The sequence below is a fragment of the Acipenser ruthenus genome, chromosome 24 (assembly GCF_902713425.1).
Source record: "Acipenser ruthenus chromosome 24, fAciRut3.2 maternal haplotype, whole genome shotgun sequence".
NCBI classification, from domain to species: Eukaryota; Metazoa; Chordata; class Actinopteri; order Acipenseriformes; family Acipenseridae; genus Acipenser; species Acipenser ruthenus.
The window spans coordinates 25860469-25888408 of record NC_081212.1 but is presented as its reverse complement, the minus strand read 5'-3'; the positions used below and the strand labels follow the sequence as shown (position 1 = coordinate 25888408).

At 43.2% G+C, this 27940-nt stretch overlaps 1 protein-coding gene across 3 annotated transcripts; it reads right to left on the bottom strand.

Annotated features, from left to right (window-relative positions):
• Window positions 1-53: 53 nt before the first annotated feature.
• Window positions 54-27439, bottom strand: LOC131700598 (aggrecan core protein-like). Of its 3 annotated transcripts, XM_058998978.1 has the most exons (20): window positions 27327-27439; window positions 26832-27170; window positions 17530-17606; window positions 16613-16996; window positions 16100-16274; window positions 15684-15811; window positions 15064-15357; window positions 14414-14947; window positions 14146-14320; window positions 13805-13932; window positions 13397-13690; window positions 12901-13071; window positions 10750-12678; window positions 10165-10278; window positions 7818-7931; window positions 6044-6202; window positions 5374-5456; window positions 4744-4888; window positions 4027-4209; window positions 54-3793 (listed from the first exon to the last, which is right to left on the bottom strand). In XM_058998978.1, exons 3-20 carry the CDS (start codon window positions 17597-17599, stop codon window positions 3708-3710), a joined length of 5166 nt encoding a protein of 1721 aa, XP_058854961.1. In that variant the 5' UTR covers window positions 17600-17606; window positions 26832-27170; window positions 27327-27439; the 3' UTR covers window positions 54-3707. The 3 variants fall into 3 exon arrangements, with proteins under 3 accessions (XP_058854961.1, XP_058854960.1, XP_058854962.1); XM_058998977.1 differs by lacking the exon at window positions 27327-27439 and having other exon boundaries at window positions 26832-27292; XM_058998979.1 differs by lacking the exons at window positions 7818-7931; window positions 27327-27439 and having other exon boundaries at window positions 26832-27291.
• Window positions 27440-27940: the final 501 nt, after the last annotated feature.

The window sequence follows — 27940 nt, the reverse complement described above, 5'->3', positions numbered from 1 at the left end:
ATGTATGTGTGTATGCATGTATGTAAATGTAGTAATTCATAGGACAGTTTAGGCAACATCTCCTTCAGTTTAATGAAAATAGTTTGATAAAAGCAAAAGAGCAACATTCCTTTACAGAAACATGACCTTCTACTGTACAGAACTACTGTAACTGTGCTACAAGAAAGCTACCAAATGCTGTCATCAAAACGAGAAATATAAATGAAACCCTAGAAATACAGTGTATACAGTTACATATCTATATGTTCAAGTAATATAGCAATGGTGTTCTATGGTACACGCAGGATCAATCCAAATTTCAGGTGGAATCCGAGTATATATATATATATATATATATATATATATATATATATATATATATATATATATATATATATATATATATATACACGAATCAAAAATAAAACAAAATGCATCAATAATAATGTTAAAGAGAATATACATTTTAAAAGAAAATAATATCCTTCATGACTTAATCTTACATCTACCTATAAGCTCAAACTAGCAAAATATTGGATTTGTTTTAATGACAAGCGAGACAGGACAGAGAAACAAGGTAAAAATAACCCAACACAGATTTCTTACTCCAAAATGCAGAGAATTATCATTATTATTAATTTTACACACACACGTCGAAATGAGAAAATAAAGCAGTAAAATGTAATAATCTTTTTTTTTAAAGCTAGATTATGCTGTTAATACTCAGTTTGGTTAATTTTTTAATATTGCAAAAAAAGCACATACAGTACTGCGTTCAGTGCAAGCCACGTCCATCCTGCGCTGATCAGTCCCGGCCACAGTGGGGAGCTGTGTTAAGAAACTGATGTGATTGGTTCAAACACCTACTGGGTCTCTTGTTAAAAATGATGCCAACCTGCTACTTGCCCTTTAAGAACTGGAGCGCGCCAGAATAATAAATAAGACTTCCATGTAATGACCACTGAGTCCACTAGGGGTCCCCTGTGTAAATGATACAGTATGAAGAGCGGGTGAGTGTTTGGTGTGAGGAGGATCTCTGGGCTAGAAAGGTGAAATGGCAGAAAAATAAGGCAGGTTGTGTGTTTGAGAACAGCAAGCCCTCTCACAGACACTCCATTGAGTCCAGGGATGGGGTCTGCTTCTCCCCAGTGCAGAACAAAGAAACGCCTGTCGTTTTATGATGATTACGCAAAACACATCCTTATATTTACTCAAAACTACCTCACACCATTAAACCTCCGCTCCCCCCCCCCCCCCCCCCCCAAAAAAAACTCAAAAAACAAAAACCTGCTTGTTCTGTGATTGGATTAAGCTGATTACGTGCCAATAATTACTTTATGAACTGAAATTACAGCTAATAATACTGTTTGCTTGAAATATAAGAAGGTAGTGAATGTTAAAATATGTTCCAATCCTGATTTATTTGAACACCTGCCTCTTTTACATGACACTAGGCTGCGATCCACTCCCTTTAGACTCTGCTCTTGATAAAGGAGGTTGTCCTAGCCATCTCCCTGATTACATTGATTGAAATTGGAAGCCTTTGTGGTCTGTGAGTCCTAAAATAAAAAGCCTTGTAGCTCTCTCGCACACTTGCATGCAGACAGACACTAAAGTGTGCAAACGCAGGCAAGCACACAACAGCTTGACACGAGCAGGGTGTCTCACACAGACACAGTCACATGCACACACACACACAACCTGCATTGCAAACCCACGCACACACACACACACAGAGCCCCAGTCCCACTAATAATACAATATAGATAGTTTTATTTTGTATTCTCCATGATGTCTGAGCAAATACAAAGAATTCAAAAATAATCATTTCTTGTTCTTTTTAAGTCTGGGATACATTTGCATGCTGCAGAGTGCTGTTGGATATCACTGGCATTTAAAAAAAAAACCAAAAAAACAAAACAACCACACAACTTTGTTCTTTAAAAGCAACTGTGTCCAGTTTTTTTTCTCTTTGAATATAGAAAATCATGCTGACTGTCTAGTTTTAGCATTCTTGTTTATAGTTCATTCATTTGAGTAAAATACTGCATCTACATACAGCACTGTAGCCTTGTGAGGGCTGTGGGATTTCAGGCAGGGATGCTTCATACGGTAGCAACCCCTTGTCAGGAATGTTAATACATGTAGATTGAAGCTGCTGTTGTCCGGACCACCTCTGGTTTGGTTTCCTTCTCGCTCTGGTGTCATTTTGCCTCAGTGCGCAGCTATAAAATACTCCTCCAGAAACGAGCCAATCTGGATGTTGGTTCCCCCCTTCACACTGAAACATTTAAACCATGATTGTAAAAGGAAATGATTTGATATACAACCCTACGTACTAAACTGTTTAAAATAGGTCACCCAATTGCGGGTTGCGCCACCTTGTGTGCAGCGTTCTCTACCTTAAACAACGCACATTCAAAATGAGAAAAATGAGTTTTGAACTCAGTTATTGTACTGGAGTGTTTTTAAAGAGATGAGGAGAGGTTTTTGTTTTTTGAGCAAACCACAAAAAAAAAAAACTTTGGACAACAGTTGCTTAGGGCAGATTTTCACTACAGAAACGATCCTCGGAGAGACGCCATGCACTGCACGGTCTCTGGGGAAGAACAGACTAGAACTTGCAGGAGAAGAAGAAAGCAAAATGCGTGGAGCTTGCCCCCCCCCCCCAGCCCCTCACCCATAGTGGAGTGTGCCAGGCTGACCAAACTGCAGGATGCTGCGCCAGTTCAGGACTGGAGCTACTGCAACAAGGTTCAATAAATAAGTCTAGATTCACATTTGATAGACCTACCTGTCTAGAAATACCAAGAATTGTCAGTGGAATGTAAACCCATGTGTGGTCTGTATTGAATGTGCTGCTCTCTGATCCACAGTACTGTGTTCCCTCCTATGTATTGAATGTGCTGCTCTCTGATCCACAGTACTGAGTTCCCTCCTATGTACTGAATGTGCTGGCTCTCAGATCCCTACAGTACAGTGAGTTTGGTGTACTGTATATGCTGGCTCTAAGATCCTCTTATTCTACAATTATTACCAGGTTGCTGACTATGCCTACATTGTCAGAACTGAAGAACTGAGAATCTTGGGCTTTTGTGGGAGCTTTGGGATGGGAATTTGTAAATCATACTAACCACTCTGGGTAAAATATTTCTTATCATTCTTGAGTAAACTTGCTATAATTGCTTTGAAGCCTCTGGAAATCAGAGCTATTTTAATTACAAGTACTGATGTTTTCATCCACACTGTCAAGGGCACATTTCAATATGGCTGGGGAGGGGGCCTCTGGGGTGCCCTTGCAGATTGCCTGAAAATACGGTCCATATCCCAGCTCGCTGATTGGTTAAAGTCCTTACAAATACACTGCTTGGTCTGATGTCTTTAAAATAATAAGAAATAAGAGTACAAATAATAATACAAATATTACAATGTGTTTGGCACAACATAAAAAAAGAAATTAAAATCTTGTTATCTTACATCCCCTACCCCACCCCCCAGAATAACAGGCACCGAGTGAGACTTGGAAACCAATACATTATTAGCCACATGGACTCTACAGATTCAAGCCTAGCTTGCTTTGGTGTTTGTATATACAAGATGGGTGGTTCTTATTTTATAATCTATTTTTTTTCAGACAGAAAAATGACTCTCTTTTTTTATATAAATGTTCTTTAAAATAATTATCTTTTTAAAAATCTTTCTTCTTTATAAATCTCCCCTTTCCCTTTTTATCTGAGTTTTCCCCAAGATCTGCCGGCTTGTCTCAATCGACTCCTGTTGGATCTCTTGTGCAGTCTGCGGGTGTAGACGGTGGCTGGAAAAAGAGGGAGACATGATTATGAATATGATTATGCTGAGGATTATGATTATTACTTCTGCAATTGTTTCAAAGGACAGTTTTAGAATCATGTCCTTTTTCTCCACACTTTATATTACAGTGACTTTCTGCTAAAATGTTGTTATAAACCGATCTGCTACAAAAAACAAAAGGTGTATGATCAGTGCTGTGTTGCTGTGTATTGTGAAACACCTGCTAGGGGCACTCACTCTCTATACACTCCACGCGAGGCTGCTCCCACTGTCCATCTGCCTTGCAGCGGATCACAGGCAGGTGGCGCTGTGTAAACCCGTGGTTGCACTGGTACCGGATTATTGAGTTCACTTCGTAACGGTCTCTCCTCTTTCCAAACATTCTGGCGTTTTCTACCAGTGGAGGGGATCCACAAGACACTGGGGGAGAGAAAGACACGCCCAGGATTTGTTAGCTTCTATGGACAAGTTTGTAGGCAGCCTTTCTCTGTACAGTAAGAATAACCCTAAATCAACAGGGTCAGTCAGCTTCCACAGCTTGACACACAAAATAAAGCCTTCCGACGAATGCCCTATCATGATAATAAAATGCATACCATAGAATGAAGATGACAGCATACAGTGAAGATGACAGCATACATTGGAGGGTCATGTCAAAAATTGGAGGGTTGTGTGAAAAGGTTTGATTAGTGAAGATTGACAATCCTCTATAGAAAATGCCAGCACTGCTTCACCATGCACGAATAGGATTCTGGGCAAATAAGAATGCCACAAACTGCTTTAATCACGAAACATCTGTGCCCTTTAGTGCAATTTATTCCAAGCTCTGTGTACAACATTGCAGTACCCTACATTTAGTTGCATCTTAGTGGGCAGGAGGGGTGGGCTGATAACATTGGGGTTACGTGACGGTTGTGCGCTAGGCGCTCCGCTGTACTTCAGTCTGGCACTTACTGGTGCCCTTCTTGCACGTGAAGGGAAGGTGGTAGTTGCAGGGCACATCGTTCCACTGCCCGTTCTCATGCCAGATCATCACCACACAATCCTCTCCGGCGCTGAAGTAGTTATCCGGTTGGTTAGGCCTCCAGTTCTCATATTGCTGTTTTTATTAAAACAAAACCAGACAAAAAGTGTTATATTAAAAAAAATAAACTCCCTCTCTCTCTCTTTCTCTCTCTCTTTCTCTCTCTCTCTCTCTCTCTTGCTCTCTCTCTCTCTCTTGCAACTGCTTGCAGTCCTGGGTACTGCCTGAAGGTGGCAGTAGCGATGACAGTGGAAATTTGGAGTGTAATTTAAGGCAGTTAGGAAGGATTCCAAATAGCCCTTCACACAAAAACCTTTAATTAAAAAAAGGCAAATGCATACAATCTCCGTGTCTCTGTCTTTTCTCTGGGGAAAGAAAGGCTGTGTGATTAAACTGTCTGGCTCATTACCTCACTCGCGGAGGCCTTGCCAGCACACTGAGCTCTCACACGGCTGGGAAAGGCTCTGTACTGTGTGAACCTGCTCCTGAAAAGTTCATTAATCGTCTATTAATCACACAGCAGGGCTGGACGCAGCATTTAGCGGCCAGCCAGAACTCACCAGGGGGTGTCCGTCGGACCAGCGAAAGTCATGTTCCAGCGTCCTGTCATTCAGTCCAATCCACTGGTAGTCCTGCGCGTTGTCTGGAGGGGAGACAGTGATCGATATCAAACAGGAGTCTGACTCTATAGAACAGCACTGCAGTCAACAGACGCGCTCCGTGCCATTTCACATTGAGATTACAGAACCTGTGGTGTCCTCCAGTCAAACATATACAGCTTAGCAACTGGGTTTGCAATGCATGCGAATCTGAAGCACCGCTGGGACACACAGCACACACGGAATATTAAGTGTTAGCCATGGAATTATTGTGTAATATTTCAGCTCTGTGTTTAATTAATCGTTTTTAACATTATGCTGTTCAGTAGATAGTGTTGCATGCTATTTTGGATTCCTGAAGCCCTATTTTCAAGGGGAATAAAACTACTGAAACAACTTCTTGCTAGTTTTATACCATTATACCATTGCTTCAAAATTGGGCCAGTAGACTACTTACCTAATAGAAATACTATAATTTTCCATTCACTTGTTATAGCATAAGTACAAACAAGGCCATCTCCAATGACATTTGTATGCATAATTCAGCCCATTTCTGAAGAATATTTCTGCAATATATTTCTATAGTGCGTCTGCCCAGGTAGCTAAAGAGTCCCATTCCTCCAGTACTCACTGTTCACATAGTCCTGCTCCTCAGGGGTCATGATGCTCACTAGATGGGAGCTGATCTCTCTGCACCGGCGCTCTGCATCCACCCAGGTCTCCCGCTCAGGGAAGTGGCGGTAGCAGTTTCCCTGGAACTTCATCCAGCCTTCCTCACAGGTCTCCAAGTCTGCAGGAACAGCAGGTGTGGGCAAAATCATACCACTGGAGTATTACACTGCAGATACATAGAGAATCTGTACGGGGATGGACCAGGGGAGTGAGAAAAGGTGAGGAACCCGACTTTCCAGTGTGAAAAAAAAGATTTACGCCACCTCCCATCGCGCATTCGAAAAATGATTAAGAAGAACCTGATGGCGGACTCACGTTGTAGCTACAAGTGTGCTCATGAGTACAGTGATTGGTCGGATGGTTGACATTGCTTTGCAAACACCCAATCGTAATGCTTTTGCATTGAAACCATATCCTTATCTGTATGTCTTAAGGAAATCTTGAGGCAAAGCAGCTCTTTCTAGCTGCACAAAACTGACCTTTTCCCATTTAGTATCCCACACTATTTGTGACTGTAGTCTGAGCTGACATGCTCTGACAACAGCACCCAGTGTCTTGGCAGTAAGAAGGTTTTTATATGAAGGAAACATACAGGTACAAAACCAGACCTGCGCTGTGAGGGCTATGCAAGGGGTTTCCAATACCTCGACAGGGCGCTCCGAATCGGAGACTCACCTGAGGTACCTGAAGGAACCTGAGCTGTGAGGGCTATGCAAGGGGCTTCCAATACAGAGACAGGGTGATCCGAATCGGAGACTCACCTGAGGTACCTGAAGGAACCTGAGCTGTGAGGGCTATGAAAGGGGTTTCCAATACAGAGACAGGGCAATCTGAATCGGAGACTCACCTGAGGTACTCGAAGGAACCAAACGCTTTCATTCAAAGCACCACTAACATGAAACGGTCCCTACCAATGACGTGTGCAAACAAAGTTAGGTCAGAAACTGGTTTATTATTTTGGCTCAGGACCACGGTTTGTTGTGGCCGAACCCACTACGCTCATATCGAAGAACTACCTTGGATCATGTAAAGGCGTGCACAGCGCAGCATCTTTTTTGTAAATTGAGAAAATACCAAAGTCTGCAACGAAAAACACAGATCAAAGAAGAGAAAACAATGAACTCGCCAATGAAGAAATCATAATCAAAAGCGTACAGTAAAATGAAACAAGAAGAAGTTACTAAACCTGCCACCTGCGAGCGGTTAAAATACACAGCACACACGCACGGCTGCCTGTGTGCTAATGCAGCGGTGAGATAGGGTGCGATTCTGCAGTAGATAAGAGCACTTTATCTACACACTGGTTAATAGCGGTTTGATCATGTTATGCAGCAGTTCACATTAGGTGCGTGATCTGAACGGTGTATAGCAATTAGTGAGAAATGAGTTTTCTGTGGATAGAGTGCTTAATCTACAGAACACCAGAATCAATACAGAAACCTTCCATGTGCATGACAGACTCCGTAACTGCAGTGCATCACTCAACACTGCCCGTTACATCAGGGATGGAGCAGGTTTGTGGGGGGGGGGGTCATTTTGAACAGGAAAACCGCGATAGCTCTTTGTTCAATACCTTTAATATCCACAAACATCAACAAAAACACAACTCGATGAATCACCACATGAGATCACCAACCACCCATCACCACCACCGAACGAGCGTTGCAAGCAGTTTTTTTTTGTTTCCTGTTTTGAGCGGCTGTTAGTAAAATTAGCTGAAGCCTTCATCGTACCCTTCTCACAGCGGTCCCCTCCGTAGCTGGGAAGGCATAAGCATTTGTAAGAGTCGATGCCATCGATGCAGGAAGCTCCATTCACGCAGGGGCCCGAGTGGCACTCATCAATGTCTGCAAGAAACGAAGGGTCTGCCATTAGGATTCCTGGCTGGGAATGCGACCCAGAGGAGCAGAGCGAGACGGGGGGGGGGGGGGGGGGGTGCTTGCTCTGCAGGGGAGGAAGGGAGCAGATGAAGGGAGGGGGGGCTCTATTTGAATCGTGCCACTAGCGTTGCTGCTTCAGTTGTTATCCGCGTTTCAGAAGTTTCATGTTTGGTGCAGTTATACTCATAATGAGGCATTGACAAGTTCAGTCCAATTTCATCCAACTGTGTGTGTTTCTTTTATTTCATTGTTACTGTTTGGAAGAAATAGTGTGGATAGCTGGAATCACATATTGGCTAAAAACAGTATTCTGCTTCTCTGCAATTATCCACGACAATGGACAGGCAGCTTAATAGTTTAGTCTGATTAATTTACACAGTAGTGAAATTGGTATAATCCTGTGTCCTGGGCTGAAAGTGAACTAGCTACTGTAGATGCATCTTGGCATGCTACCATGTGGTTCATCAATCACTGAATTACTGTAAAAATACTCAGAAATTACTTGAAATAGGGAGTATGTATTTGCTCTGAGTTTTGCACAGTAAATCTTCAATAATGTTTAATATATAGCATTCAGTGTTTTCCAAGCAACAAATCACTTTGCTACTTTGATTGTGTTCCTTTGCAGAATTGGGTCCCTTTTACGATCCTTATTAAATTCCACATCAGATCATAATCATTTTAAATGCAGTGTATACAGTACAATTCAACATTCATTCTTTTTGTGTAAAGGTTGGCCTCTTGAGAGCTACTCCTACTTAAAATAAATGAGATTTTATGAGTAAAAAAGTGTTCTAGTATCTTGCTAGGTTCTCAGAGTTCTTAATGATATTCTGAGAGTTTAGTGTTTAAAATTAAGGTATTTAATAATGTCTTGATCAACAACTTATAAGCAGCGACTTAGTGAACCGATTCAAAACAGAAGCAAAAAGAACAAGATGGGGCTCAGCTTTTATTAAAGCGCTGGAGAAATGAAAATGGAGTTAGGCTGAAACAGCAAAGGAGTGTGGGCTTTCCCAGAGACAGGCAGACACAACTACAAAAACAACACAAACAACCAAAAACAACACAAATAACACAAATAACCAAGTCTCCTCTCACAAAGAACATTAGCTCAGTAGACAGGCCACACAACACACCAACACTGAAGAACAAGGGCTGGTGAAATGCTGAACACCACAACACAAAACAAACAAGCAAACAAACAAACAAAGAGTAAACAACGAAGACACAAGTAGACCAAACACAAGGATAGAAAACAAAACTCTAACGCTTCTCAATTGCGCTGACTTTCCCAGTAACCTGAACAGGAATATGATATACACCAGGCTTTACAATTTGACACCCAACTGTGCCAAACAACCTTTCTGGAGACTTCCAGATATAGGATGAAGTGTAGAGTATGCAACTGCAAGCAAAATCAATTGGTTACTCTGCATGGAGCTAAGTCAGGTGCTGTTTTATTCACCATGACAAGACCCATAACCGCAGTTTAGCATACTTTACAGAACACAAGATTTGCCATCCAAAAGTTATCCAAAATTGTTTTGCAAATTGTTCACAGGCTTGATCCTGCCTCAAACAGGCAGCTGCAAGCCTCAGCAAGAGATTCAGACAAACACGTTGAGGGAACATCTAACCATACCACGAGAAAGCACACCCAACAACAGTGTCACAGTGTTTAAAGGGGTCATGTTTACATGCTTTGTTGTTATCAACCTGTAATGAAATTTGAAAAGACAAATATCCTTGTGGGTGAGATTGGAACAGAACTCCAAACCTTTATTTCCTTTCCAAGCATGCAACGGACCACGCAAAAAGAGCAAGTCAGGTTCATACATTGGAGGGTCTCAGCCATACTGTACACATATGTTTTTAATAGTCAGGGATGATCCCAGTACCAATGAGCAATTTGACAATTATTTGTGAAACCCGCTTCTGTGAAATAAAAGCACAGTGTCAGTCAAGCGGTTTTCTGAACATTTCAAATGTTTAAGAAGTATCTTGTCAAAAGATAACATAGCTTACAGTATTTTCTCTTCTTTGAATACAACAATGGTCCACAGAATACAGTGTATCCTGCTTTTCATGTTGTAAGGAGTGTGCTTTGTGTACCTGATGGGTCTTGATCTGCGATGAAGATAATTTATTTCAAATGAAATTTAAAATATAGAATAAACAGCCCAAAGCTTGAACTTACCCATCTGGCAGTCATCTCCGGTCAGTCCTGGCGGGCACCGGCAGAATGCGATCCCGTCTCGAGCTGCACATGTTCCTGTGCCACACGGATTTGGAACACAGGGGTCGGGAATATCTGAGAATCAGATAGCAGGTTAGCCAGAACCCTTTTCCATGCCAGCTGCCATTTATAGCCTTATGGAAGTTCCTGAAAAGCAATGCAACCTAGCACTCGGTACCAAGGTAATCCACTGCCCCCAAGTACTCTAACCACTGACCTGCTCAAGCCTGCTTCCTCCCACACTGTAGCCCAACTCTAACCACAGCCTAGCACTAAGCTACTCAAACTACAGCCCTCACTGCAGCCATATATTCTGCACAAGCTTATCCAGCCACTCCCACTACTGAAATTAAGAACATTTCCTGGTGGTGACCTCTTAGCTGATTACAATCCATTAGCATTGCCATCTTCTCACTATTTGTGGCTTGCAGAAAATCATCAGGCCTGTCTTGCTAAGCTTTTGACCCCAAGCCAACATTTTCTGAATGACACTCATTATTCAATAACGTACGTAAATTGAGGCTAGAGTGTAATGTGTTACAGTACCTTCTAAGACTGTCTCTTCTAGAACTGATGGTGTCTCTATGGAAATCACTGCTGGGGCAGTGGTCAGTGCAATGGGTGCAGGTGGAGTGACGAGTACTTTAGGAATGGCCTGTTCTGTTTCTGAGAGTGTCTCCTCTGGACCACCAGTACTGCTTGTAAGTTCCTGGTCTGGGGAGCCGGAGCTCAGAATTACTGCAGGTAAATCTCCGGAAGCTATTTCGGAAACTTCTCCACTAATGTCCGGGGCTCCTGATGGCTCCCCACTTGCTAGAGGTATCCCGGATGATTCTCCACTTGCTTCCAGGGGCCCCTTGCCCAGCTCCTGGGATACCGTTGGCTTGGTGGCCACTTCTATCACCTCCTCCGAGATAAGGAAGGTGATGTCTGTGAACCCTGATACATCTCCACTGGCAGAGATTCCTGAAACCTCCCCGGAAGGAAGGCCACTGATATCTGGGATTCCTGATGCTCCACTGATATCTGGAAGTCCAGAGAACCCGCTTGGCTCTCCGGATCCGAAATCCAGAAATCCAGAAGGACCCTCTCCCAGTTCTTGCTCAACGTCTGGCTTTTCTGTCACTTTGACAAGGCTGGAGTCTACAAGGGTCACATCTGGGAATCCAGATTCAAATCCGCTGATGTCTGGTATTCCAGAGGGGAATCCACTGGGTAAGCCGCTGAAGTCCAGATCCCCTGAATGAAGTCCACTCATCATTCCAGATACGTCCCCACTTATACCAGAGGGTAATCCGGAAAAGTCTCCTGAAACATCCCCAGATGACAGACCACTGAATTCCAGAAGCACGGACGGCCCACCACCCAGCTCCTGCTCCACGCTGGTAGTTGGGGGAACTAATTCCACCAATCCGGGATCTACCATAGTAATTTCAGGGAATCCAGAAGAAAGTCCACTAAGATCTGTAATTCCGGAAGTGAAACCACTAAAATCCGGGATTCCAGATGAAAGTCCACTTATGTCTGGTATTCCTGAACCCTCACCACTTAAGCCAAGGAAACCTGACACGTCTCCACTTGTGTCCAGTGGAAGCCCACTTATTCCAGAAATTCCAGAAAAGTCTCCAGAAGGCAAACCGCTGGCCTCCACATCTTCTCTTGCTTCAATCTCGATTTTTGGAATCTTGGTCTCAATCTCAGTCCAATCTCCATCCAAAATGATGATACCTGATGAATACCCACTGGTACCTGAAAAGCCAGAAGGAAGTCCGCTGGTTCCAGAAATGTCGCCACTCATGTCTGGAAACCCAGAAGGGAACCCAGAATAGTCCGCACTGGCATCATAAATTCCAGAGGGCAGACCACTGTATTCTGCACTGGCATCACCAGATGAAATGCCACTTTCTTCCAGGCTTCCCGCTCCTGCTTCTTCCTCAACCTGTGGCGTGGGTATCACCTCAACAAAGCCTCCTTCAATGAATGTCACTCCGGATCCGGATCCGCTGATGTCTGGAATCCCTGACGAGAGTCCGCTGATACCAGAAAAGTCCCCACTAGGGAACCCTGAAGGGAACCCGGAAGAGAACCCACTTAAGTCTCCTGATCCCTGCCCGCTGATATCTGGGAATCCAGACGTTTCTCCTGAAATCTCCCGTCCAGCTTCCTGGAAGTCACCGGATCCCTGGCCAGACTGAAATTGTTCAGAGTCAATCAAGGTCACATCTATAGCTGACCCCTCGCCGCTGGTCCCAGAGGTGAATCCACTGGTGCCTGAAAATCCAGAGACCTCCCCGCTAACTTCTGGAATTCCACTGCCACTGGCGTCCCCTGAGATGTCTCCAGATATGTCTCCAGATATGAATCCTGATTCATCTCCTGAAGAAATGGCGCTTCCTCCGGATGGCAGCCCGCTGGACGCAGAGCCGCTGATGTCCTCGGGTGGGACAGTGATCAAGGGAATGGCCGTGACGTTCACTGTGTAGAGAGAGAGAGGGAGAAAAGAGTGGGGTTGAGACCAAGAGTGAAGTAACACTAGTTTATCCACTTTTATGATCTTAACACACGATTACTCAGCAGTATAATATCTTTTCAAAATCCCCTTTGGGTGACAGAGAGAAGGACCCAAACTATGAGGTGACAGTTACAACATAACAACTATTGTGGTATTGTAAGAGGAAGATTGAACTGAACTGTTACCTGTCTGCAGCATGTCCTCTGTGCCTGTGAATAGCTCATCTTCATAAGGGGGCGTGCCAGTGACAGGGTACTCCCCCAGCCCTGTGGGGGTGAGTGGTGGCTCCACCTCAAGGGTCAGTCTGGTCACCTTCTCCAACTCTGGGAATGCAGTTACAGCTTCCTCCTCAGTGGCTTGGTGAAAAAAAAAAAAAACAGGAATCATGATTTTCATTCTTTAGTAGTTGTGATTTTACTCCAACAATAAAATGAAATAGGAAGTAACAGCAGATCCGGGGGTTTAGGATGGCACTGCTGTAACCTTACATGGCACACTTTTGTAGTCTAAAAGAGCTCAATGTGACAACAACAGCCTTACCTACGACGTAATGTGTCCCTCTAGTGTATCTGTGAACTGGTCAAGTACAGTTCCTTTTATGGGCTGTCTTAGCCAATAATGGCATAACTGTCCAGATTATTAATGATGTAATACAGGAAACAAAGTTGAAAGGTTACTCACCTCGGAAGCAGTAGGCGTCATACTTGGACTGTGACTCAGGGTAGCCTGTTTGGTTGGGGAACCGGTAGACGGTGATAACGCCGGTTTTCCCCCCACCACAGAGGGGCCTGGGGGTGGTGATGGGATACCGCACACTGCCGTCAAGCAGCCAACCTGCGCGGCACTTGTCCAGACCCTGCTTCCACGCAGCGTACAGCTCTCCACTGGTGGCGAGGGTCGCGTTCCGGTCAAGGCAATATGACAAGGCCTCTTCAAGTGTGAAGCGCTCGACTGAGCTTGCGTGGAAAACCTCACCTGGGGATGAGATAGACACTGCCTCAGTTATCAATGACATCTTTAAACTGACAATATGCTACACATGATACACATGATATTCACTTGATCATTCTCATGTAAGTGCCCACCTACCCCTGAGCTTGTCGATGTAACAGTACACGTCGTATTGCTCGCTGGCTGGACGCACACCATAGTTCCTTACACCAGGGAACCCGTCCATATCACCGTAGCAGTTGTCTCGTGGAGTGACGATTGGATACCTGGTAATACATTAAAAAGTTCTTACAATTGTTTTATTCCTAGAGAATATGTGTTAGAATTAAATTAAAATATGATTGCAGATTGCAGTTAACTAACTAATCTGATTAGGTACATTGAAGATTATACACAGAATTAAACACCTTTGTATATATAAACAAAGAGTTGAACAGCAGTTATTTTCCCAGACGGAGGGACGACTGTGTCTGCCTTACCTGACGGACTGGTCGGAGAGCCAGCCTGCGTCGCACTGGTTGAAGCCACTCTCGTAAGCGGCCTGGAGATGCTGCGGACTGGCGATGACGGCACCGTTTTCCAGACATGCCTGCTGAGCCTGGGCAAAGGTGAGGGAGTAGCGGCTGGACATCACCCTGTAGTGGAACACCAAACCTGGCAAGGAAAAACAAATATATTTAACACCACTTTTACCTGCAGCTAGAGTACCGCTCAGTTTCACACACAGAATGTGTAAAAATGGCTCACCTGTCGGGGGGAGGGGAGTGGGTGGCAGCTCTGTGGTCAGGGCGCTGCCTTCCTCCTGCACATCTGTGGCATTTTCGGCTCCTTCTGTTACCAAAGGAAAGGCGATTTCAGGGGCGGCAGTGACCCTGCTGATCAGCTCCTCCACCAGGAACCCTGGGGTGCCGGTGAGTTCTGCCGTAACCGCCTCCGGGGTCAGGATCTCTTCAGTGATGCCAGGGGGTGGAGACAAGGGAAGATCCGTGACGTTGTCTCCTGGAAAGATGAAGTCCATGGTGACAGAGGGGGGGAATCCCTCGATGACCTCAGTGGCAGTGAAGGGCTCCACCGTGGGAGTGCCAGTCAGGTCGACGGGTTCCAGTGTGACCACCTCTCCTTGGAGCTCCCCCTTCGAAGTCACCTGGGTGAAGAAGAGCTCCGGGCCCTCAGTGAAGGTCTCGACAGTCAGCAGACCACTGCCGAACTCTGTGGTCACTTCCTCTGCTTCCGTAGCCTGGTATCCGTCTGTCGCCGCGGTGACAGCTTCCACTGGTTCATCTGAAAAGCAGGAAGGCATACGACCAAAAATGTTTTTGCTGAGCTTACACAACAAAGCGTTCCAGCTTACCTCGCATTGCTAAAATCAAAAGAAGAAGCTTAAGCGGCCCACTCACCTTGGTAGCAGATGGCCTCATAGCGGGAGTCTGGGTAGGGATAGCCAGTCTGGTTCAGGTAGCGGTAGACGGTTCGGACACCCACCAGGTTGCCCCCGCAATTTGGCCTGGCTATAGAGATGGGGTAGCGGACACTTCGGTCAGCCAGCCAGCCCGCGCTGCACACGTCCATGCCCGTCTGCCAGGCCAGGTAGAGCTGCCCAGTGGTGGCTAGTTGGGCGCCCAGCTTAATGCACTGCTCCTCTGCTTCCGAGAATGAGAATTTAGCTGGGGAGGTGGAGTAGAAGACCTTGCCTGCAGTGCAAGAAAGAGAATGGCACTCGTTAATTCTAGAAACACAGAGAAGATGACACAAGGGGTACATTTTAATGGTCTAAACAGTGTCACGTCTAAACGTCCTTCAACTCTAAATTAATTTGTAGGTTTATTATATTATACACGCAGCTGTGTGATAGCTGAAATAGATGCCTGTATTCACAGAAGGGCAAACAACAGCTGAACCTTCAACAGCCTAGAAAACAGTCAGTTTTCAGGACTTGTTGGACAGTATGTAGGTTTAGTTCAAGCTTTGTAACTTCATCTTGCATTCATAATTCCATAACTAGGGAAGGCATTGTTACCTGACATCTCCTCTGCGAAGCAGTACACATCATACGTCTCATTAGTTTCCCGAATTCCGTACGTTCGGACACCAGGGAACTCATCCTTGTCACCGTAGCAACCCTCTCGTGGACTGTGAATTGGATACCTAGGGTAGGAACCGTACAATAATTCAACATGTGTTCTGCAAAGACTGCAGAACACTGTTTACTAAATTATATCCATTCCACTCCAGGTTTAACAGGTATAATTATATAATGAACTACTTCAGGGTCTGGATGGAGGTTTAATTGGTTCAATTAAACTATTTAAAACAGGGTTGGAACAAAGACCAGGAGTGGATGGGCCAACTTTGGACAGCCCTGGTATAAATCCAGGAATGTTCCTGAAAAACGGGACACTAAATGTTTGGGGGAGGTGGAAGGTTGTAGCTCACCTGACGGTCTGATCTGAGAGCCAACCAGCATCACACTGATGGAACCCATCGTCGTACGCTGCCTGCAGTTGCTCACGAGTGGCGATGGTGGCGCTGTTCTGTATGCAGGCACTTTTGGCCTTCTCGAAGGTCAGGGTGTAGCGAGTTGAGATAGCTCTGTAGTGGAATACAATGCCTGCAGAAAGGGCGTAACAGCACAGTTATACCCTAGAAGTAATAATACAACTTCAAATTCATAAGGGTAAGCTGTATATAGGAGCGCATATTGGCTGCCATTTATGAATGGTGACATGAATTTCCTTTCAAAGTGCTTCTTATTATATAAACGCATCCTAGACATGTGGAAGAGAGAATACCCAGGAAAATCAATTAATGAAGCACTTCTTCCAGGTTCAATGCTCATCAGACCCATCATTTGCGCGTGCACCAGCTATACCAGCTCGGGTTTCACGATGCTCGTTTATGATAAAATGTGAAACGTCTGTTAGTTCGTCTGCGTGTGGCAGGGTTTACCTTTGACCTGGATGTCGACGGTGTCCTCGCTGTCCTCGATGCCATGCATCACCTCGCAGCGGTAGATTCCCGAGTCGCTGGTACGCAGCTCGCTGATCTCCAGAGTGGCGTCGGTGGGCACCAGGGGGTAGCTGACCATGGTCACCCTGTCCATGTACTCGGAGGTGACTCGCACCTTCCCCTCTGTGGCCACCAGGATGACCGACTCGCCTTCCTTGGAGATCCGGCTCCATTTGATCCGGGGGGCGAGGGGGGCAGCGCTGGGGTCGCTGGGGTCATGGGGTGTGCTGTCCAGGAAGTAACAGGGCACGACCAGCGAGCTGCCCAGCAGGGGGCGCAGTGGAGACTGCCCCGGGATGCTCACGCTCAGTGCACTAGCTGGGTCTATGGGGAAAGGGAAGGAGGGAGCACAGTAAGAGGGACAGAAACAACTCTGATTAAAGTGCAGTTTGGCTGCAGTTTTAATTTTACTGATGCACTGTAGCTAGGTTAGGCTGAGTGCTTTCAAAACTGCATACAGTTTCAAGAAAGATAACTCCACTCAAAACAACACACCAATACACTATCTAAAATATATGTATCTATGTCCATTTTTCTTTTTTTCATTATGAGACACAATTTAATTGGTTATCCAAGGGTGGTTTTCTGTGAGGTTACTTAATGCTGAAAGAGTTTAAAATGCAATAAGAACAGACGCATCATACAATTATAACTTGTACAGTAGATTTTAATGCAGGAGGAGGAAACTCATAAAAAAGTCTATTCAGGTTGAAATATTCCATTTTGATTAACATCTAAAAGCAGTCCCAAGGTCCTGAGAGGTTGGATTGTATGGGATTGCTTAGAGATCCTGACAGGTACAGTGTTAGGTTTGAAGAGTGTGGTTGGGCTATGGTAAGGAAGCTGGGATCACTCACCTGACAGCTCGATGGAGATTGTTGCTGCGATGACTCGCAAACAAGCGATCAGTAGGAGCAAAGTGGTCATAGTTCACCTGGAGAGACAGAGAGAGAGAGCGCTGATACAGACTGAAAGGACAGTGAGTTCTGTCAAGGAATAACTGTCTGAAAATGTCTTGAAACAAATGTGTGGCCTAAGAATTCGACCATTGAGCTCAAGCAAACCATTGACGTATTCTGAAGACTACATTCTGAGGACTACATACTGAAGACTGTGTTCTGAAGACTACATTCTGAAGACTATATTCTGAAGACTACATTCTGAAGACTATATTCTGAAGACTACATTCTGAAGACTACATTCTGAGGACTACGTTCTGAAGACTACATTCTGAAGATTACATTCTGAAGATTACATTCTGAAGACTACATTCTGAAGATTACATTCTGAAGATTACATTCTGAAGACTACATTCTGAAGATTACATTCTGAAGATTACATTCTGAAGACTACATTCTGAAGATTACATTCTGAAGATTACATTCTGAAGACTACATTCTGAAGACTACATTCTGAAGATTACATTCTGAAGACTGCATTCTGAGGTGTCGCTGTAGTTTTTGTCAATATGAATTCAACCAAATTCTTTGACAGCGTCTGTATTACAAAACCTTGCATTTCTTCTGATGCAATTTGGTATACAGCATTAAAGGGAGGGTGTATTTGAAACAAGAGGCCATTCCTTCAGGTATATTTTTTATATGGTAAATTCGATATCCTTTACTGAACTTTTCCTAATATTTTCCCAGCTGCTAAAAGGTGGAAATATTCCACTATGTCACATTTCCAACCTTTTTAGAAACTGGGCCTTTCTTTGTTGTGTTTTCCAAAGAGGTGTCATTGCCAGACCCCTAGACGTGTTAAATGACACAAGTTTCCTTATTATTTTTTAGATTTCCTATATAAAAGTTTACCATTCTATTTTTACACTGTATTTTTACACCACACATTTATCATAGTTTACCCTGGTTTGCCAGGTTTTTTTCTTTTTCTTTTTTAAATTTAGTAATCGCCAATTATTTTATTATTTTCTTCCAATCTGGCATATCTAATTATTTTTAGGCTCAGCTATCACCCCCGCACTGACTCGGGAGCAGCGAAGATGAACACATGCTGTCCTCCAAAGCATGTGCCGTCAGCCGACCGCTTTTTTTCACACTGCAGACTCACCGTGCAGCCACCTCAGAGCTACAGCTCTGGGCAGCTTACAGGCAAGCCTGCAGGCACCCGGCCAGACCACAGGGGTCGCTGGTGCGCGGTGAGTTGAAGACACCCTGGTCGACCTAAGCCCTCCCCCCCCCAGGCGGCGCTCAGCCAATTGTGCGCCGCCCCCTGGGAGCTCCCGTCTACGGTCTGCAATAGAATAGCCTGGACTCGAACCGTCGACCTCAAGGCTATAGGGTGCGTCCTGCACTCCACTCGGAGTGCCTTTTACCAGATGCTCCACTCGGGAGCCACCACGTTTTTAATATGCTTTACTATATCTCGCTGTTCATTACAATGCCTACCTATGCTTTACCATGCTGTCGCTATGCTTTATTACACTTTGCTGTTCTTTTACTATGGTAAACTTCTAAGGGTCCTGACATCTCCTTCCCATGCTACACTATAATCCAGTATAATCATGCACTGTAAGCTTTCCCTGTAGATGTATGAAATTAATACGTTTGTAGTATCTGGCAGCAGGAGAGAGGTGCTTTTGGTTGTGCATTGCCAGTGTACAAAGAGCTCTCTCATTACGGAAAATAATGTCCTTGCACAGTCACGAAGCAATTATAGATTTGGATCTGTAACACTTACTTTCCACAGACCTATTTAAAGCTGGGCTCAAGGTTAGAGGGTCCACTTTCTCCTTTCAATCGGACATTTAGCACTTTGTATTTGAAAGCAATCGCACTTTAACTGCTGGGACAGGACTGTCTATTGAAGTAATCAGTGTAAGTACAAGTCAAGTGGCTTAGAAAGTTGGTTAGAACCAGGGGGTTCAGGGTTCAGTATTAAACCCCTCTGAGCACTATTCATGGCACGCAGTCCGATGAAGAACCAGGGGTGTGCTGATACTCATACTCTTACTCACAATTGCTTTCAACTCAGAAATCTCAATCACAAACACAACTTTCAACTCAGAAATCTCAATCACAAACACAACTTTCAACTCAGAAATTTCAATCACAAACACAACTTTCAACTCAGAAATCTCAATCACAAACATAGCTTTCAACTCAGAAATGTCAACTGTTTTTATTGTTTAATAAAAGTATGGCTTTTCAAGTAATTGCACTGATGACTTCCACACTGCCTTACCTCAGCAATTACCACCAGCTCACACATCTCCCAGTCCCTCAGCTCTGACTACACTGTCCAAGACCACACTGCCTCCCAGTCTCTCAGCTGAAACCACTAGGCCACACGCTCAGTTTGTTAGGTTTAACCACAAGATTAGACCATATTGCCAGTGTTTTAGCATACATCCTGGTACCACAGCTATAACCACTATAAGCCCAGTTGTATGTATTGACTTCATTGGACAAGGTTGAAGTGAATACAAAGAGTCTTAATGGGTGTACAAAAACTAGTGAGCACACCTACAGTACCACCACAAAAACTAGTGAGCACACCTACAGTACCACCACAAAAACTAGTGAGCACACCTACAGTACAACCACATAAACTAGTGAGCACACCTACAGTACAAACACATAAACTAGTGAGCACACCTACAGTACAACCACATAAACTAGTGAGCACACCTGAAACAGTTGACAATCATTTTGGCTTTCTGCCTTTATCAGTGTTGTGAAGTGTGCAAATGGCTCTGGGAATGTGAAACAGCTGAAACATCAGTCTACTGGACTATACCATCTTTACATGACAATGTCAAAAAAGAAAAAGTCCCGTTATCTTGAAAAAGCTCCAGTGTAAAGAAGAATATATTTCTGAAAATGTCGATTAATGTCACTGAACTGATAAGTGGTAGGACATCACTGCAGTGGACATGTGACGCTGCACTGCGAGCCCAGACATTGCAGAACACTTACTGATGTACTGAACATGTTTATTACATTTCTACTGGATAAGCCAACTGGAAACACGCTCCATCTTCACTATTGGTAACCACAGAGTAGCAAACACTAAAAGAGGAACCAGGATTTATTCACCAAAAAACTTCCTTTCTGTCCAGTATAAACCATTTTTAAAATCAACTGTGACTTAATTTAAAATTATTTTCCTCCATATTATGACACAATGCTAAGAAGTGTCTCTTTCACTCCTTATTCCACTCCCTATTAGGGGCTCAAAATGGTTATTAGTCCTTTCTTATTCATGGAAAAAACAACATGAACGTTCAAGAAATGCCATCACCTCTGACCTTGGGCTAGCCTTTAATACAGAGCTACAGTATTGCATATGGAACTAGTGCCCTGACCCTCATCTGGAAAGAGAAAGTATTGGTTTATAACAGTAATGAACCCCTCATGTAAACTTGGCATTCAAATCCCAGATGCTGCGTGGTGATAAACTTCTTATCCTCTAACAAGCCAGTGAAAATAATCAACAGCGCCATTTATAGACTAAAACCAGTGGCAGCGAGGTTATAAAAACAGTGATCACAGCCTTATTCATCGCCTTAATGGAAATACTCACGTCATGCACTCTGATGAGAACATTATCAAAGAGCACTGCCTGTTCACCAGTGCACACTGAATATCTAACGAAAGTCACACACAAAAAAAAAAACATCTAAAGAATTAAATGAACTGCTAAGATGTGGGGGGGACCAGTATGGAGTTTCCACTGATTCATCAAGGCTTTTGATGACCATCAAACACAGCAAGTTCACATTGGATAACCCTGACTGAGGCACAGCACTTCAATGCAATGTACCGTAGATAACTGAGTACTGAGAGCCAGCCAATTCCATACAGTGAGCTCAGTACTGGGCTGATCTGAGAAGCACAGAGAATTGAGACCTGGGTTTTGGTAGCACACAAATTCAATTTAAGAACTCAGTGCTGGTCATTTAAAGCCAGTAAGAGACGTTGACTGCTTTGCCTGCTTAATGCATCAAATGCTCATTAATTGCCTTAACAGAAAAGCTGCTTTAGGTGAACAGTACTGCTGTCTTCAGCCCTCACTGACAGAACGGTTACAGGAGAGCGAGATGAACACACATGCCCCACGCTCCCTCACACACAAACTGCCTGTTCTGTTTGAATTACAAGGAACTAGTGGAAAGTTTTTTTTTTTTTTTTTTAAAGTAAACTTTAAGGTTTCCGTTGTTGCCTTGGACTTTGGTTTGGCTATTTTTGAGCAACAGTCCTCTCTTTTAAAGAATTTTCCTGGCTTCTCCTGGGACTGTGTGTAAGACTGCTGGCACTGTGTGTAGCCACTGCAGCTGTGAAGACTCCTTTTGTTGAGAAACTAAAGCACACAGAACACGATTTGTTCAGGGAAGGAACGGGGAGCCTGCGCCATCTTGTGGCACTTGGTGGACAAACAAGGAAGAGATCAACAAAAAACACATGCCAAGTCGTTTTAAGTGATTCTTTTTTTGTTGCAAGTATAGATCTTCTTCCTCTGTATGCACTGTGCAGGTGGCAGCAAAACTGCAGCTCATTTTCATTAAATATGACCTTGTATTGCCAAAAGCTGACTGTAAAACCTGTGCAGAATTTGATCAGGTCCTCTACAGTCGAATTTCAAGGGACCAGCAAAAAAAAAAATGATTCGTATTATCAGGACTCTAAGCCACATACATCCTGTCAGTTCTTATTGAAGTTACAGTAACACTGAAATACATTTTCAACTACAGAACAATGAAAAGTATTAGACATTTAAAAGCTTTGTGCATTTTTATTGAAAATACAATTAGAAGTGAACTTTTAAAAAATGTGCATTGTAAATGAACTACACTTGCAATCTGCATGTCCCATTCTGATCAACGGCATTTTTAAAACACTAAAGGCATCCTCAATGCCAGGTATTGAGCAAACTGGAAACGCAGGTGATGTGCATCCACAGTGTGCTGTTCATAGGCCTGTATTACTACATATTGTAGTGCTGATAGTAACATGGTGAAGTACCACCTCCTGCTAAATATGTTGTAAACTGATCAGACTTATTACAAGAGTTATCCAACCAAAAATGAGTCTCGCCTGATAATGCTGGTCTTGACCGGACTGCCTGGATGAACCCAGGGAACATCGAGATTGAGACTGGGTCACTGATTGCTGGCCCCTGGTGAATGCAGTCACAAGCAGGACTGGTCCAGCCCTGTGTATACATACATTCACAGACATGCAAACAGGAGCAGTGCACTAAGAATTCCTGTGCTGTCAGATTTCAGCCCCAGCTCTCTCACACACACAGAGGCCTTGCATCATGCACTTCTAATATTTGCACATCTGTCCTGGCCCAGACTTTAAACTTGACTTAAATGTGGGTTGAAGAAGCAAACAACACCCCATCCCTGGCCTCCTCGAGTCATACCTGGCACCATCCCGCCAGATCCTCGGGGGCCGGGAGAGAGGCACTGCCTCAGAGGGAGGGTCCCTTACCAACTGATCTTCAGTGGCACTGTGATGGCAATGCAAAGGTCCTATACTAAGCACAATGGAGCCATAGGATAGTTTCATATGTATGAATCTCTACCCAATAATAATTCATTGTTTCAGGGCCAAATTGCATTTGTATTAAATTGCATTTGTAATGAAGTTAAATAGTCTACATGCAACTATTGCATTGTATTAAATATGTTGTTACAATATAGTTCTTTCCCAGCTACATTCACTCGTGTGCTGCTAATTGCAAAAAACCCCCCAAAAAACCGCCATGTGACCTACAGCACACTGATTAGGTACCAGGAATCTGGCTACCAGTTTAACACATATCATATATCATATCATATACTTGATTGTAGGTCCACTTGAATAGAATACTCTATACTCCATTGAGGGTCATGCCAATAGTACATTCTATTACCCTTGAGAGCTATGCCAATAAAAAAGGCTGTGGCCATGAGGTCCATGCTAATAGAACACTCTAATTGCATTAGGCCATACTGTTCTGTTTGACAACCATGCCAACAGAACACTATCCACATTCAAGTCTAGGGCCAGCAGAAAAAGACTGCACTGTACACATCTGGATTCATGCAAAGGTATAGCATTCTGTTCTCACTGATGTCCATACCAGTAGAACACCCTATTCCTCCAATGAAGTTCATTTCGAACACTCTATTCTGCTATTGAGGTCCATGCCACTTATTTCTAGAACCATAATGGCTCTAGAATTCGAATTGTTTTCAGCGGTTTTAGAATTTATATAATTCCAATTCCAAAGTGACTTGATAGGCTAATTCACTAGCTTTTCTTGCCTAATACACAAAGGCCTCGCTCAGGTACTTAGTGAAATGAATCAGGTGGCAAACACGAAACTACCACACAATTTTACACAAAGACAGATGTCCAGATTAAGTGGCAAGTGGGGATTCAGATCAGAAGACCGGACTGTAAGAGCAAGCTGACAACAATGGCATTGCTCCTTCCCTTTCATGGGTACTACATTTACAATCTTTCATTAGAACATAAAATAAAAGCAAACCTGCTCCTAGAATTACAATGTGTTTGTACACAGAATGACTGCTCACTACATAGAATAGCTGCACTGGAGGTGATTCATTAGTACAATATTTTGGAGAATCGATTCTAATCCAATTGAAATGAAGTTTCTGTCCAGTAGCTCAGTACATGTCTTGCAGAGTTTCCACAGCTTTCCAGTTGAAAACGATAGTCGTACGAGGGTGTTTATGTAGCAAGGCGCAGGTTCCAAAGAAAAGCCATGGGCTTGGTCAACGTTTGGCAGGGCTCTTAAGAATCAATAGGCAGCAATGTCAGCACCCTGCAACAGCCAGGAATTTCAATAGCCAAAAAACAACAGCAGCATTTACAGCCCCGAGCCCACAGAAACACACATAATCACCGAAAAGCACATATGGGACTGTAATACCTGGAACCGGCAAAACACACACCAGTCATGTCTGAACTCAACGCACATGCATACTTAAGCATATCAATATTAATACAGCATATTAATACAGCGACGGATAGGATAGGATAGGAGAAACACATGGGTTTAGGTCTAGAATCTCTTGGGCAAGGGGTTTGTAAAGGCAAAGGAAATGTCTAGAACTGATAATTCTAACAACAACGAAAAAAGAAGAAATACCTAGACAGTAAGAAAACTGTTCTGTCAAACTTTTACCTGTTAAAGAGAAAACGGCACTGCAGTACCCTCTATAGAAGTTTACCGTGGTAAATTCACACAGTAATTCTGCAGTATTCGAAATTGCCTTTGCTTATACAAAGCATTTACTGTTATTTATGCGGTTTGAATACTGCTTGACATGCTTAGATGCTTTCACTGTGCTTTAACTGTGTTTCACTGCACCTTCTTGTGCTTGTTCCATATTATACAGTATATTATAAAATACATTATCTTTATTTATCTAGTAGGTCAGCTGTGGAAACTACTGTGACATATGTTATACTCTAAAGCAGCTCCCTTCAAACAAATATGTTCACATTGCTATGCGTGTCTTTCTGTGCTTCCACCATGCCAAGGAATGCATGGAGGTACACAGGCTTCCTAAAAAGGCTTCCTAAAAACTTCACACAGTCTGGTACCTTAAGTATAATTCATGTAGCACTACTGAAATCCTATCCTAACACAACAGCTCCTTCTAATCAAGTTTTTTTTTTTTTTTTTTTTTTTCGATTTAGCTTGGAGCGTCAGAACCCGGTATTTCTACTAGGTTGCTAGGAAACCCTGAAATGAATTAGCAGGGTATGGTATATACATGCACTACTGCAGTAAGGGTTTGAACTGGGCTAACGATATACACCACAGCAGTTTTATACAAGGGGACAGTAAAACTGAATGAGGGAAGTCATTAGAATCAGTTTTCTTCATGTATTTAAACCTGTCTTAGAGGTTAGGGTTACTCAAGCATTTGATAGTCAATAGTTACAATTCCTTTTGAGATGAATCACTTGAATTTGGTATTGTAAATGAGCTGCAGGATTTCATATATACTAACTTATTGTTATATAATAATTATAAATATAAATCAAAATGTAAGTAACACAATTTCTTCCTGTACAGTTAGTTCACGTAATGTATTGTGAAATAGCAGTAGATATCTCTACCTCCCCCATTGACTTCCATATCAGAAAACGCATTAGATTAACTCCAAAGAGATCTATTTCCCATCCTTGCAGTTTAGCTATGTCAAACTGGCTTGAGCAACAGGCTAGCTACATCTAAACAGTTCAATTCTTGTAATTAGATTTGGAAATCTCTGCAGTTCCACAGTTATCAAACTGCACCACTGATTTTAACTCAGTTCTAGGCAACCAATGTGTGAGGAGCTCTTTTGCCGCCAAAACCTTTGCAATGCTTGTGAGCGACAATTCTCACCTGCTGATAACTCATTGCTTCAAATGAACGTGTGATGCATTAAGAGGTATATAAAGACAGATCTGCACACCACCAAAACTGAAATCTATCAAAAAGGACTCTTCCAGGACAAATACACCTGTAACAGCACAATGAGATTTGGGTAAGAATGAGATTTGGGTAAGCGAGAATTGCCCAAACCATGCTATAAACCCTACCTGTAAACTAGAGACTGCTTCTGTATGCAGGGACATTGCCAGTGATTAGGGCACACCAGTAACTAAATCACAAGAGAGCCTCCTTATTTCTATTCTGTGAAGTTAACGTTCAGTGAAGTTATCCTGTCAGTCAATCAATCAATCGATCAAGCAATCCAAACCGATACACAAATAAACAAACAAACAAACAAACAAATAAATAAATAAATACATGCAAATGCAGAAATATATATATAGAAAGGAACTGCAATAAGTCAATGCGGGATATTCTCAGATCAGTCTCTCTCTGATCTGTTAAGCCCACGCTCTCCTTATGATAACCATTCACATCATAGCTGCTTGCTCTTAAACTGGACTCACTTTCTTAACAAGTAAATACCTGTTTTTACACTCTTACCACTAAACTGGGCAGCTCCATTCAAGTTAATTTACCAGAATATTTGAACCTTTTTTTTTTGCAGTTCTATAAAACTTTAAATATCTGCCATTATGGCTGTGCATTTTACAATTAACTGTACCTCTCTCTCTCTCTCTCGCCCTCTCTCTCTCTCTCTCTCTGCCCTTGGTAGAATGGTGTCAGTTACCTTAAACAATGTAGTAGAGTCCCAGTAATTGAAGTCCCATATACACCTTGCTGAGGAAATTTCTCTCTCCTTTTTTTTTTTTTTTTGCAACTTAAATTTCTTCTTTGGGTTAGTTCTTCTTCTTTTTCCCCTTTTTAATTTTTTTAAGGATTATTTTTCTATGTCTTTGCTATAATGTCTTATATTTTGTTTCCCCGGGTTAGAAGATCCTTGCTTGCCCTGACACCTCAAGGGCCCCGTATTCAGCAGCCAGGACACAGGCAGGAGTTGCGCCGCGTATGTGTGTTGGGAGCAGAAAGAATCCTTTTTCACACCGGGGACAACTTTAGCTGTCAAAGGCTGGAGAAAGAGGAGGGAAAGAGAGAGATAGGGGGGTGAAGTGCGAGAGAGAGAGAGAGAGAGGGGGAGAGAGAAAGAGAGAGAGAGGTTTTAAGCCAAGAAGACTCCTCCTGCCAGTGGACTGAAAAAAAAAAAAAAAAAAAAACTTTGGCTTACAGTCGTCCTACTTTTAAGTACTCGTCTGGACTTCTCTCGTTTACTGCGCTCGAGTGAGAGCTAGCCAGGTTTGGACCGAGGAATTACCAAATGGACCACTGTATTTAAAGAGGCGGAATTTAGGACACGGGTTGGGGTGCTGGGAGTACCTGCTTCGAACTTGGTGGTGCAGGACATTAGGCGATTGTGCGCAATTAAAAGTGCGGTTAGGAAAAGACGTCAGCATATTTACAGTACTGCCTTTAATATGTAGATTGAAATGCTCGTTTTTTTTAGGATTCGGCTGTGCCAAAATAGCAATTATATTTTTTATTAGATAAAAATGATTGTAATAAACTAAGTGTTGTTCTGTCCCTGTAGCCCAGTCAGTAATACGACTGCAGTGTTGAGCACGAGTTACATACAGTGCATGCCATTACGTGGGCAGAATGTAAAGACGCAAACCAAACACAGGGCTGATGATATGCATCATAATTAGTTAAATATCTTTAATGGATTATCAGAGGACCTTGAGATCTAGCAGACCTGCTCCTTCAGCCCTGCATCGGAGTTCTTGTTTCTGGTCGTACCCATAAGTAGAAAGTGTAAAGGGTTGTGGCTGGACACGTGCCCGC